Raw genomic sequence first — 13782 nt, 5'->3', positions numbered from 1 at the left:
TTTGTCAGGAATCAGCTACAATCACTCTACCATTTTTAAAGCCTGCAGTGGTCTGGAGACATCTTTCCTTTAGTGTGAAGTTCAACCACATCTTGTCTGTTTGATCCAATCTAGCGCTGATAAGAATTCCAGAAGATTGAATCCATGAAAAAGCGCTGCCTGCAACCTCCAAACTCCAGTTCCCCATCCTGGACTGATAAAATATAAATTTTTACTATGCTAACTCTTGACTCAACACCATATCGATTTTGTTGACTTCCCTTTTATTAACAAGCAATAGTTCACATTGGGGCCAATCCCAACCACTGTCACTGCGGCCATGTCAAAATACTGTTTTCTTGACTGTGGTACTGAAACCGGAATGGCTCCTCCTGATACTTTGCTATCAGTAGGCAAAAGTATAGACCCTGACGGCCTTGTTATCTAAATTTACTGTATGGACAATTTGAAGTATTCAATAAACTATGTTATTTAGAAACCTGGTTAACTTCATACTGTATTTATTTTTAAAACAATTTTTTTTTTTCACAATTTTTCATTTACTGTAAGAAGGAAGAATATTTGTTAAGGTTATCAGTTTGTTCTTGTGTGACTCCAAACAAAAAATTACAGGGAATATTGAAAAAAAGATCAATTGTCATTTGTACTGGACAAAGTAAAGGAGCTCCACCCCACCCTCGCATATCAAAATGTTCTTGTCCATTCTTTGTACCTCAGTAAAGAGAGTCAAGTTGGAGCGCTGAGCCGTCGAAGAGTTGGTCAGGGTGACCATGAAGGTGCACAAGTTGGGGCGTCCTGTTACAGATAGACGAGACTGCGTAAACAGCAGCTCTTCTCCTGAAGTGAGCCAGTGGGATCCAGACCACGACAGAGTCTGAAAGGTAAAGGCACACTTGGAAACAGTTGTATAATGTCTAGTTTTCTGATAACGTAGTCATGAACTTACAGGTCGTGGGGGGCAAAAGGCCAGCAAAACTGTGTACTCTAAGCGATCTCTGAAGTTGGTTTGGATTTTAGTAAAGAGTGAATGTGAGGGACAAGGTGGCAGAGACACTTTGTCCGATCCGATATTTAAGTGGAGGTTGTGCAATCCCTGTGCGTCTTTCTGAAGAAGCAAAACATAATGTCTACAGCCAAAAAGAAATGACATCTTTGCTCATTTAAGTGCAAACATTCACAAGCTATGAGTACCTGATATTTCATGTATTGTTTTATAATACTGTTGTCCCATCTTAGCTCAGCGTTTTGTGAGAGAAGAATTCCTTCCTGGCTGACTGAGAGACAACCTTTGACAGGAGACACCGCTATCTACTGACAACACACATTAAATGTATGAGAATCAGCAAGGTCTTATTTTCTTAAAAATAATATATTACAGCTATCTATACCACATATATCAAAGTCAAGGCCCGCGGGTTTTCCGTTGCCCTGAGATGATCTTGAGTCCTTATTGTATTATACTCCAGGAATTGTTGGGTATTTTTCATTGTATGCTACTTCTTACTTTCAGTTCATAGATTTTTCCAATTTATCATATTGTATTTCAATTCAATTATCTTCAAGAAAAGATTTCAGTTAAGTGAATGAGTCAATTTTTGCTAAGATAGAAACTATAGGCTACTGATGTTGCTCACGTAATACTGTCTTCTTTCCCACAATGGCCATGCAAAAAGGGTTTTTATGTAAAAGAAATTTGGCTTTTGTGCCTTTTGAAAATACCTGTAAAAGCTTACTGACAGTGACATAAGAAAATATTGCTTGATTTTTTGATCATATTAGAAAATATTTGTTAAGTTTTCGGTAGGTTCAGTTAGGTTCACTAAACCACATGTGTAATTTTAAAACATTTAAATATTCGATTAGTCCTTTGGCATGGAGCATTTTTTTTATTTGGCCCATTTGTCCATTTTACTTTGAGATTTCTGAGACAGACGAACAGATGAAAGGACAGAAGGACGGACGAACGGGATGGCAGGCGGATAGTCAACAGGCGGGCCGGCCGACCGTCAGGCAGTCAGGCAGGTGTATATTCACCCAGGGCCTAGGCTCAGAATATAGATTCTTCTTTATTGAAAAGAACACATTTCTTGCTTCCCTACCGTTTGTGTTGACAATTGAGCACATGCCTGCCCTCTGCTGGAGTTGAGCTGCCATCTTTTGTTCAGGCTCCACGAGACGTTGACTGGCATCCCACAGATCCAATGCAAATGGGTCTGAACATGGTGGCCAAATAAAGAAATAAAAGAATAAATTAATAGCGAGCAATGTACCATGGCCAAAGAGGGTGGTTAACAGAAGAATAAATGTATGAAAATGTACTAAATCAACACGGATGCATACCACCACCTGTTGGAAGCTGTGCTGATCGTTTTCAGCACTGTGGGAGACTGAGTTAAGAGAAAACTGGCTAAAGAATGAGGAGAAGGGCTGGTTGAGTTCCAACTTTGTCTCATTAATTGCCTTTGAGCGACTCCACCAGCTTAGAGCTCTGACCTTGAAACAGAAAAAAGTGATATGAGCCTTAATATCCTTCACCATTGAATGGAAGACAGTCATCTGTTTAGATATCTTCTAAAGCAAACCTGCTCTAGTCGACCATGTCTCATCCAACTGAGGGACAAACTGTCCAACTGGCCATGGAAGGAGCGCTCTAGGGTGACCTCAAGATTGGTCAAACGGGGCAGACACTTGATCTGAACTACGCAAGGACAAAGTGAAACACACACTATTGAACAAAATACTGGGTGTTCCATCTGATAGCTCGCATCTTAAAAAATGGTAAATAGGTACCTTCGGTTATTCGAAACACACTATGTTCACTGTTTAAGTACCCTGCTGTGAGGCTAGATCAGCAAGTGATTCTATAGGACCTAGAAAAATCAGGGTGGTCCTAAAAATATTCCCCCAAAAAGGCTCATATTTAATTATTTTGTTGTTTAGCTAGATTTGTCACGCTAGTGTATCCTGGAGTTTGAATGCCAGTGAACTTTTTGCGAGGCTTGCAAATCTCTTAAGACAATCATTTAGTAAATACAGATACAGTGGGACCTCGCCACTTAGCGGTTCCACGTTCGCGGGTTCAGAGCTTCGCAGGTCTAAAAAATAATAATAATAAAATAAAATAATAAAAGAAATACATACATATATATTTTTTAAGCATTTTTGAAGGGGCGTCGCTACTTTGTGGTTCCACGTTTGCGGGTTCAGAGCTTTGCAGGTCTAAAAAATAAATAAATAAATAAAATATATATTTTTTTAAATATACTTTTTTTAAGCATTTTTGAAGGGGCGTCACTACTTCGCAGATTTTCACTTTTTGCGGTGTTTTTGGTTCCCGTTAACCGCGATAACCGAGGGATTACTGTAGTTTTGATTTATTTGTGTGCATTAGAATGTTGTCGTTGTGTTCTCTTGAAAACAATGCAAATCAAAATATGCAGTGTATTTTTTCCATATCAGTTACTTTTTCACTGGCAAATGATTTAGCTTTTTGTACTGTATTTGCTGTATCTTTTTACATTTTCAACTTCTTTTTCTCACAAAACAAGAAAAATACTTACAAATAGCAAAATCATATAATATAGAAAAGGTATATGTCTATTCTTACTTCAATTATATTTATCTTACTTTAAACATATTTTTAAAATAATCATATAATAAAAAATATATTTAAATGGCTCTTTGTTGATTGGTAGGTGGTTAAGGGATCCGTGAACCGTGAAACATGGAAAATTTAGTTTTTGTGATCCGAGGATTTTCTTCATTGGTAATCGTGAATTGCTCGTCAGAGCCCAATATATCAGGTTCTTACATTTTATAAAGTAAAAGGTACACAGAAACCAAATCGAAAAAGCTTCAATGAGGGAAAGCATGAATACATAAATTATGTTGCAATTTAAAAAAAACATGACTTCAGTAGCTCTGCTCTATGGCTATCATACAGTAAGTTGGCTTCTATGTAATTTTTTTCATCAAACCTTTTAGAGTTCGATTTCCACTCTCCCAGGATGGAGGTACTGTGTAGATTCCCGACATACTGAACTCCTGTTTTCCCCACAACGATCCATGTTGCATTAAGTAACTCCATTTCCTGGCTTCAAACACAGTCCTTACTGCAACAGTCCTTGGAAACAGCTTCAACTACAGAACAAAGACAACAATCTATGTGAATGACCCTCTCAAAGAGTTATGAGAGGCTTCTTGCAATCATTGAAAGTAAAGTACTGCTTTCTTATTTCAAAATTAAGAAACTCTGAAAAAACTGCCTCGATTATGAAACCACACCCTAGGTCTGCTGGAAAAATCTCTGTCCACATTGTCCCACAAACCTGAGGGTAAGAGTGTTTGAGCTCCAGGGATTGTCTGTATCCACTCTCAATCACAGTCAACTCTCCGAAGCTCCATAACCGCCTCTTTCCTGATATCACCTCAAGCACACCTGCCACACTAGAATGGGAGTGGTTCAACTAGAAAGAAAGAGCGAGAGATTATTTGTTTCAGAATTGTCAAGTCAGTTTTGATCATAACTCAGTATTTCTAGCACCTGTGAGTGAAAACTTAGTTGAGATGGCAAGTCAATCTGAATTTTTGCAATGCCTTGGACTACCTTAACCAGCAGGTCCTTGCTGTAAAAAAACAACATCACATGTTATCTATTAGGTGGCAGGGGATAGATTATGAAGACCACAGGTATCCATTTGAAGTGAAATATTTCTCTACCTGTGTGGCAGATGCTGCCCTTGAATGATGATTGCAAGCGAGGACATGAGTTCAGGGTTCACTGCCATGGAGCACTTGAGCTGTGACCCAGAAAGTCTTCCCCATGCTTCAACCTAAATCCACAAAAACAGATGGTTGGCAATCTACCAACAACTGTGCTGTTAAAAAATAAAAAATGTATGGAATGATTACATGTAGAAAAGGATTGGCATCTCCTTTTCGAGTGTGCTGCAGAGTAATTCTGCCCTCCTTCAAAACTTCCAGTTGCCCCCAGCCTGTAACATCGGTGACCATGTCAACTGTCCAATCTTGATTATGGGCATGTACTGAGATTCCCCTTAGAGGACCTATTAGAGGATATTATGTCATTTTATAAGATAGGTGGTAACAACTGTCATCACACCTCAAGAAATACAATTGACCTTATGGATCTTTTTTCGAATTGTGAATAAAATCTTGCCGTACATAGAATAGAATAGTCTTTATTCTCATTTATAACAACGTAATGAACATTGTTTGCAACAATATTACACATGATATTCCAAGTTAAACAAGATGAACACGTAATAAAGACTTAAAAGAGAAAAGGAGATTTTTTTAAATGTCCGGATAAATAGGCAATAGTATTTACAAGGTAGTGCTTGGAGACTGGCCCAAGTTCAAGTGCATTTTTAATTTTTAATAACAGTGCAACAATGATAGTGTAACATGGCAGTGCACACATATCTGGGGGTGTGAAAAGCTGATTTGATGTATGGGTATTTTGAGGTACAAGCTTGGTTGGCTATAAATCAGTTTCTTAACTCATGGAACCAATGTTGGGACTGCTTCTCAAATTCTTTCTTGGTGTAGTTATCTATGTAATTGGATTGATCATTTTATTATGAATTAGTTTCTGAATAAAAAGTATACAAATCAAATGTGACATAAATGAAGCAAAAGACCAGATTTCATGGAAAAAAAGCTGACCTTTAAACTGCATAATTATGGCAGTATTAAAAGTGAAGCGTTTCCATGTTTGATTCGAACGTGGAGGAGAGTAAAAGAGAAGAGCAGCCAGACGTCCATCAAGTGAGCTAACGTTCAAACCCGAGTCCAGCAGGTTTTGCCCGTCAAGAGCAACCTGAGCCCTCGATTGAAGCTCAGACAACATCCCTTGGGTGGAACATAGGCTCTTTGAGACAAATAATAATGTGAATGAGTTGAGGTATACATTTCTTTAGTATTATTTATCAAAATAATATGGTCAACCACTTGAACAACTGTTTATTTGTACTAAATTGCACAATGTATTCGTTCAAATCAAAATAAATCTAAAGGTCTGTTCGCATCAGTTGTTAAGTACTCCAAGGTGAAAACAGGCAGATCAAATGAACAGCATTATACCATGGTATTCTTCCATCATTTTAGCTTTTATGATGCTAATGCGCATCCTAAATTAAAGCATGTATATCAACGATCCCTAGTAATATGTATGTTGTCATGTATACCCATTGACCTCACCTATGCCCGCTCGTTTGGCGCAAGCTGCTGCTTAGTGCATGATTGGTTCCCCTCCTATTTAAACTCAATGATTCCATTCACTCCTTGTCAGTCCGTCAGCGAACCTCCACACTTGCAAGGCAAGCACTTTTTGACTCTGGCTCCCGTCTATCCCGTACTTTCCTGTATCCTGCTCGTCTTGCCCCTGGCTTCCCGATGATCTCCGGCTCCCTGACTTTTTTCCGTCCTTCGACCACGCTCCGATCTCCCCGGCTACTCGACCACGCTCTGATCTCCCGTCCCGACTACTCAATTTGTTTTTGCCCACCGACCATGCTGCGATCTCCCGTCCCGGCTACTCAACTCGTTTCTGCCCATCGACCACGCTGCGATCTCCCTTCCCGGCTACTAGACTTGTTTCCGACTTCCGACCACTCTACGATCCCGTGAGCTCCCTGCTCCTCCTGCCCAGCGATCGCAGGATTGCTGGCGCTTGCTTTCCTGTACCTGACTTCTCAGCTTCCGCAATAAAGTTTGTTGTAAAACGTTACGCGTTTGGGTCAACCATCAGTTCTGGTTCTGACATATGTATTTACCTCATTTAATGATGATGAGTGTACACTTCACGACAGCCAATTATCACAACTATAAGACTAAATATTGAGTCGTAGTACCTCAATACGGTGTGGTATTCCTCTTTGCCTTAGCCAAAGGATATTGTGCCACATGACAGCGCTTATCTCTTTGGCCATTAAAAAGCATTTTATGTTTAATCGGAACCCTGCTTGCTGCTGTCCAAATTCGGATTTAACGGTCAGGGCCTTCCCTTCAGAAGACCCAATCTCTATCTGCAGAAACAAACAAACAAATGAAATCAAATTACATTAAAATAATGGCTCTTTAAATAAAGACATGATGACTGCCAAAATCTACCTGGATACTACAGTGTTCAGGAACTCCCATTGAATTCAGGTAGCTCAGTGTATGCGTGAAATTATTTTTCACAGTAACCGTTTGAAATGCTTTCTCCAAGATAATTTCTTGAGTTAACTGAAATTTAGGCAGGGCAATTTAGGGATTTACAAAAACAGGACAATCCTTCATCCTTTAACCATCCTACCTTTTGGTTGTGTACTCTGCCCCGCATGCTGTAATAACGTGACTGGCCACCTCGATTCCCTGAACTCATTGACATTTCAGCATTTGCGGTGAGGCCGAGCCCTCTTAACAAGGGCACCGAGTGGTTGAAATGAAAGAAAGCCTCGTTTTGTGCCTGACAACAAAAACAGAACAATGATAAGTAAGGTTTTGGAAAGATCTATGACAGGGGATCCGTTTTTAACACGGCACTGGCTTAATTACTGGTTAGGGATGATTGTTTTTTATTAGAAATACAATACGAGCCAATACATAAATCCATACATTTTTTGCGCCACTTATGCTCAATAGGGGCGCGGGAGGTGCAGGACCCCATTCAACCTATCTTCCGGCCGTGGGCAGGGGACACCCTGAACTGGTTTCCAGCCGTTGCAGGGCATACACAGACAACTCACTCACTCGCTCATTCACACCTAAGGACAATTTGGACCGGCCAATTAACCTGATAAGCACATTTTTGGAATGTGGGAGGAAACCGGAGTGCTCGGAAGAATCCCACGCGCACACATGGGGAGAAGATGCAAATCCCAGAGGGGGAGGCTGAGGTAGCTGGAATTAAACCCTGGACCTCCGCACCGTTGGGCTGCGTGCTACCTACACATCTGCCGTAATGCCTACATACTGTAAATCCAAACTTTTGACTATCTATTATTAAAATCAAAATCTTTCCCATTCATACAATATTTCTATCCAGGTTTCTATTTCATATTTGTGGAACTGCCAATTTCTCCCTTTGCTCTGAGCCCCCTTGCGGTCACTGGCGAAGAAGAAACTCCTTCGACATAATGGGCACATGTTCCATTGCATTCAGTTGTGCATGAAAAGTGAAGGAAATGACAGTTTCACTTCGGTATACTTAAACTGCAGCATTTTTCTTCTCTTTTTTACCCATCCTTTTACAAGGTTTTTGTCTTTTGTAGGGGAGGGCGAATCGATGTAAATATTGATATTATTGATACCAAGCAAGTGCCATACTTGGATCGGATTTATACTATTCTACTGGGATCGATACTCCACCCCGCCACCATTTTTCTTCTCTCTCTAACCCAGCACTCTCCGCCAGTCTCTAAGTTTATGCCTGTTTGTGTGACTGACAGTCACACTTTTAGCACTTCTCCCTACCTGTCCTGCTGCTGCATAATGCCTGTAAGGCATAAAAAAGTGAAAAATCATCGTGAGCACTCTTATCAGAAGCTAAATATGACAAAAGTAAATGCGAAGCTCATAGAACAGTGCCAGATGTCATTTGTGAGGTAAAATGGTCCAATACTATGGCAATATTTTATTAACACATGATAAAGGTTCACACTACAGAGAGCAATGAGCTGCAACAAAAAATGTAAACACGTAACTGTTCCTGAAAATAAACCTTTAAATCCATTGTCACTATGGCAACAGAACCAAAAGGGCTTGTTCCAGACATTGTAAATTTTCTAGTTTGATTTCTTGCTTATACTTTTAAAAGGTTTTAGATTGTATCGTTACACTGCACTTTCTGACTTTGTTTTCAAAATTGTATGCAATGGAAGGTATAGTTTACATGTTGACATTGTTATATTTGTATTCTTGTTACAATGCTGCTTTTGTATTTGCCATTCATAGGTTTTGTTTTAAAACAGTGGAAATTTTTTGCACTGCTCAAATTTCAAATGTCGTCATTTATTGAAAAATGAAACATTTTCAGTGCCTAAAATCTCCGTCCTGTTTTTATCGTAAATAAAGGGGTTTCATTATACAATGATCATGACTGCAATTATCAGTATTGCCCACCCCTAGTTTTGGGGTACCATTAGCAGCAAGGTGGTGCACAATAATTTCAGCTCCCTATAAGTGAGCATAATGTCACGTAAAGTAAATACACATTTTTTGACTTACAAGTAAGTTATAAAAATGCATGTCCACATGACAGTTGATAGATTTTTGATTATACTTCCAGTTAGAATGTTTTCTTTTTTTTAATTAATTCAAGTTTTTACCTCTAGAAAGTGCTAAAACTACACAATGTGGAAAAATGGATCGCAAAGGATGTGTAAGAACCAATCCAAATGGCTCAGCATTGATGTAGGCTAGAAAAGGTTAAATTAAAGCTTGAGCCATCTCTAATGAGAATAATCTGAGAGAATATAATTACTATATGATACCAAAGACCATTTGGATGAAAACAAAAACTCTATTTGAGAAAAATAATTTTCAAACCTGGATTTGCTTTAGAGCAACTAATGAATGCAACTCTGCACTGTCAATCGCCATGGAGACTCGAGATTCAGCAAAAGTTGGGGTGACGATCAGGGACCCAGACGCCTCCAACATATCTGGACTACCCCACTCCTATAAAGTACAAAGTTAAGGTGAAAATGGGTCAAAAGCAACTATACAGTACTTTCAAGATTTAGGACACCCGCTACAGCAGTGGTACGCAACCACCGGGCCGCGGACTGGTACTGGGCCGCACAGGAACAAAAAAAAGTTGCTTTTTGTTTTGCTTATACAATGTTTATACGGGCATAACTTTTTTTTTAGTCTAGAAAAATAAACCAAAGTTTCTTTGCATTTTATACACAAAGTTTTTTAGTATTTGAGCAATGATTGAATATTACTGACCACTATTGCATAACATCTGATTGAACCCGGATCGTGGTGGTAGGATCGTCGAATTTCAGCCACTAGACCAAGAGCGATGTAGATTACATTGAAAAAGGCCTTAGATTTTTTCTCATCATCAAACTATTTTTACTCACGGAACCACATTGCTGAATAAACTATGATCACACCACAGTACCACAATACAATTTACAATGTATTTATTTCAATGTGATGTGCATCATTTGAGGTGTCCTCAAAAAGTTAAAGGTAGAAGATTTTCTCTATTAAAGTAGGTGCTAACAATGCCCAACTGAGTTTTAATAGCCTTTATAAAAAATTCACATCACCTATCTATTTTATCTTAGTTTTATCAGAGCTGTTTGAGACCTGCAATACATTAAGAAGCAGGAAAGAGGGAGGGGGTTGAAAAGTGCTTTCATGTTCTTCCTCATGGTTCTCTAATAATGTAGCATGGAAATGATGAAAGTAAGAAAGGGATGTTTCAAATACAGTCCAAACGCCAACCAAAACCCGCAAAAAGATGATATATTAAGATTTTATCCGGGCGCATATAAACAACGCATGTACTTGCAAGCTCCACACAAGCAGCTTGACAGTGGCTGCAATGATGACTTAAGCCGGCCAGCACCTTTTTTTTCATTTGTTCATATGTTTCAGTACGGTACCATGATTAATAATAGTGTGATAATGAGATAAAAAAAAATCCTAAATCATTTGGTCAGTGTTTGTTAACTGGTGGGCCGGGACCCCAAAGTGTGTCGCGAGCCTTTGCCCTGGCAAAATAATTCCAAAAAGAAAAAAAAAACGGACGGTGAATTACGCAGTAGGTGGCAATAGTTCTCTGCTCAATCCCTTCTTCCTGTTTAGTCAATCGTCGCCATCCTAATTGTGTTTGAGACTGACCCTATCTCATTTTTGTGATTTTGTTTGTTTTATTTCCTTTTTCTGCCCATAATTTTGGGTCGATTAAGTCAGAGAAAGTAATGATTGCAAAATACGCAAATATTGTACAAGGATCTTGAAGGTACAGTAAACAGTTTAAGAATGTTATATTTCTATCTTTTAAACCAGTATATAAATCTTTACTATCGGCCCAATTAAGTCATTATCGTTGTTTAGATCAGTGATTTTCAACCACTGTGGCACGACACACTAGTGTGCCGTGACAAATTATCCAATGTCACTTTTTAAAATTTACATTTTTTATAAAACATTTCTGAATCATTTTCTGCAAGTATTGTGTCATTGTCAATTGTCTGTGCTATAAAAACTGGGGCTAATATAAAATATATTGTAATCAAACATACTGTTCAGTGTCATTTTACAATATTTTTGGTTAGTGGTGTGCCGCAAAATTTTTCCAATGTAAAAAAACAGCTCGGTGGCCTTGGCGGGAGGACGCCCGCCCTGAGACTAGGAGGTTGTCGGTTCAAGCCTCGGCTGGGTCATACCTAAAACTTACAACATTGGTACACATTGCCTTGGCATTAGGAGTTGGAATTAGGGGGTTTGGTCAACTAATGAGCGAAGGGGCTGGGAATCCCCTCCTCTGTATCAATCTCCCAGAAAGGGTCAGAAATGTGAATGTGTTCTTGATTCTAGCCACCTCCCACTATATATATATATATATATATATATATATATATATATATATATATATATACATATATATATATATATATATATATATATATATATATATATATATATATATATATATATACATATATATACATATATATATATGTGCCCTGGCTCAAAACAGGTTGAAAAACACAGTTTTTTTCTGGTCGTTTTGTTTTGGGAGAAAAAGTTGAACATATTCTACAATCCCTGCTTTAAACTGCACAATCCTTTCATTTGATATATTAGAGAAGTGGAACTGTTTTTTTATTTTGGGTCGCAGCTTGTCATTAGGGTAGAATGGCGTGTCCTTCAGTCAGGCCAGTTGAACACCACTGAACTAGATTCATATTGGTCTAGTGTTCACACTGTGGATTTGGGCTTACCATTATCGGTATTTATATTATTATTGTTATGTTCAGTAATGTTTTTGTCGGGCCGATCCTCGAGAATATTGTAAAATATGAGACCAGTCCGTGGTACAGAATTGTGGGGGTCAACTCACTATATTTAGTGCAGTACAGTACCTGAATCACACTACAGTTGTTGTGATACACAAGTGACCCCTGCAGGCCAGAACGTGAAATCACAGATCCCTTGCCTCTCAAAGCACATTCATCAAATCGAAAAATGGCCTCTGTGACATATAGCTGTTTCTCAAGCTTTCCCGTCAATGTCATTTTGTTGTGTTCCGGAAAACGTCCCATTGCAGGGAGCCTTTGCATGAGCTCAGCCTCCACACGCAACTCTGGCCACGGCCATGCGACCAGCTTCAACTGACTCTGTTGGGCGTTTACATTTGCGTCCACCAGAGCTGCCCACTTTCCATCTCTCTCCTGCCACGCTGACCCGTTTAACTGAGGAAGAGAGAATAAAAAATGCAACCTAAATATTTAGCCGAACCAAAAAGAAATTTGTATGTAGAAAGGAAATGAGTAACAGTTGCCATAATTTAGATTTGAATTGGTACAGAATTGTGGCTGCCACGTGGTAAATGTGTTTGAGAAAATTCAACTATTACTGGTAATTTTAATGATTTATTGCTGCAAGTATTTTTTATTGGCCTGGAAAGAGAATGTGTTTATGTGAATTATATCAGAAATAATTGAATAGGATAATAGGAAACATTTAGATCAAGGGTCTCAAACACGTGCATAGTATTAGCGCCCTGTTTTAAAATAACAATAAATGTATTATTTTTGTTCTGGTTCTGGTCATATTTTGGTTTTCACCCAATTGTCATTCAAAGGTTTGTTTTTTGGTCATTTTTTGCAAGTCTTTCGGTCTTTTCTGTTGGACTTTGGGGTCATTTTCTGGTCTTTTTATGGTCATTTTTTGTTCATTTTTATACTTTTGAGCAATATGTACTTTTTTCACTACATACCAGTACTTTTGCATACTTTTCAGTATTTTGTTACACTCTTCAGTGCTTTTTCATACTAATTAATTTTCAGTGGTTTTTCACACTTTTGACCAGCTTTTGTACTATTTCCATACTTTTCAATATTTTTCACTTATTTTTCATACTTATCAGTGAATCCTTTGAATGTTACATTTTTTTTTTTTTTTTTTTTTATAGTTTTTCTTTTTTGTCCACTCTATGGATATTTTTTAGGTCATTTTGGTCGTTTTTCTGCTGCGTTTTTTTTTGTGTTGCTTTTTAGTCATTTGTTTGAGCAGCGAGAAGTAGGCAAGAGAAGCCATGTTCACAACAATTCATGTCCACTGTTGCGTTCATGTCAAGAAAGTTAAAAATGAACAAATTGTTTATTGCAGCAATTTGAACTGAAAATATTTAGTTTTATCTAGTGAGCAACTATTTGTTATTTCTTCCGTCGTTTATATCTCCTGTATTATTGTTATCATTGTATATTATTTGTTAAGTCCCGAATTATTGATTTCCTTAACAGTTTCTAATATGTTTATTCATTTTTTTAATCTTATTTTGTGTTAACAAATAAGGATATTTGAGAACATAGATCCATTATTTGCGCCGCTTATCCTCACTAGGGTCGCGGGGGTGCTGGAGCCCATTTCATCTTTGGGCAGTGGGCAGGGGACACCCTTAGCTGGTTGCCAGTATTTGAGAACATTGGAATGTTAATATCAGAGCTTTTCTTGGGAAAAACCTGATGCTACCCAGCCTCACCTGGACTCTGTTTCCAGCAGCTCCTGGGTTTATTCAGTTTGAGACCA

The 13782-nt window shown here is 38.4% G+C and overlaps 1 protein-coding gene across 1 annotated transcript in view; it reads right to left on the bottom strand.

The window, feature by feature from the left end:
- The window catches only part of apoltp (apolipoprotein lipid transfer particle homolog), a 52948-nt gene that overhangs the window by 6741 nt on the left and 32425 nt on the right, over positions 1-13782 (bottom strand). Inside the window, exons 45-62 of the mRNA XM_088335292.1 lie at positions 12114-12443; positions 9556-9687; positions 7322-7474; positions 7135-7251; positions 6876-7049; positions 5689-5893; positions 4912-5066; positions 4720-4832; positions 4544-4625; positions 4329-4466; positions 3978-4140; positions 2583-2698; positions 2341-2493; positions 2100-2213; positions 1192-1308; positions 947-1105; positions 713-874; positions 31-193 (exon numbers count right to left, since the gene is read on the bottom strand). Coding sequence (XP_088191418.1) covers positions 31-193; positions 713-874; positions 947-1105; positions 1192-1308; positions 2100-2213; positions 2341-2493; positions 2583-2698; positions 3978-4140; positions 4329-4466; positions 4544-4625; positions 4720-4832; positions 4912-5066; positions 5689-5893; positions 6876-7049; positions 7135-7251; positions 7322-7474; positions 9556-9687; positions 12114-12443 — 2746 coding nt within the window. The remainder of the gene's footprint in view (positions 1-30; positions 194-712; positions 875-946; positions 1106-1191; positions 1309-2099; positions 2214-2340; positions 2494-2582; positions 2699-3977; positions 4141-4328; positions 4467-4543; positions 4626-4719; positions 4833-4911; positions 5067-5688; positions 5894-6875; positions 7050-7134; positions 7252-7321; positions 7475-9555; positions 9688-12113; positions 12444-13782) is intronic.

This window comes from Urocampus carinirostris, chromosome 1 (genome assembly GCF_059441175.1).
Source record: "Urocampus carinirostris isolate Australia breed hairy pipefish chromosome 1, RoL_Ucar_1.0, whole genome shotgun sequence".
In the NCBI taxonomy this organism is placed as follows: Eukaryota; Metazoa; Chordata; class Actinopteri; order Syngnathiformes; family Syngnathidae; genus Urocampus; species Urocampus carinirostris.
The sequence above is the reverse complement of the archived record's forward strand: the minus strand, read 5'-3'. Positions and strand labels throughout refer to the sequence as shown.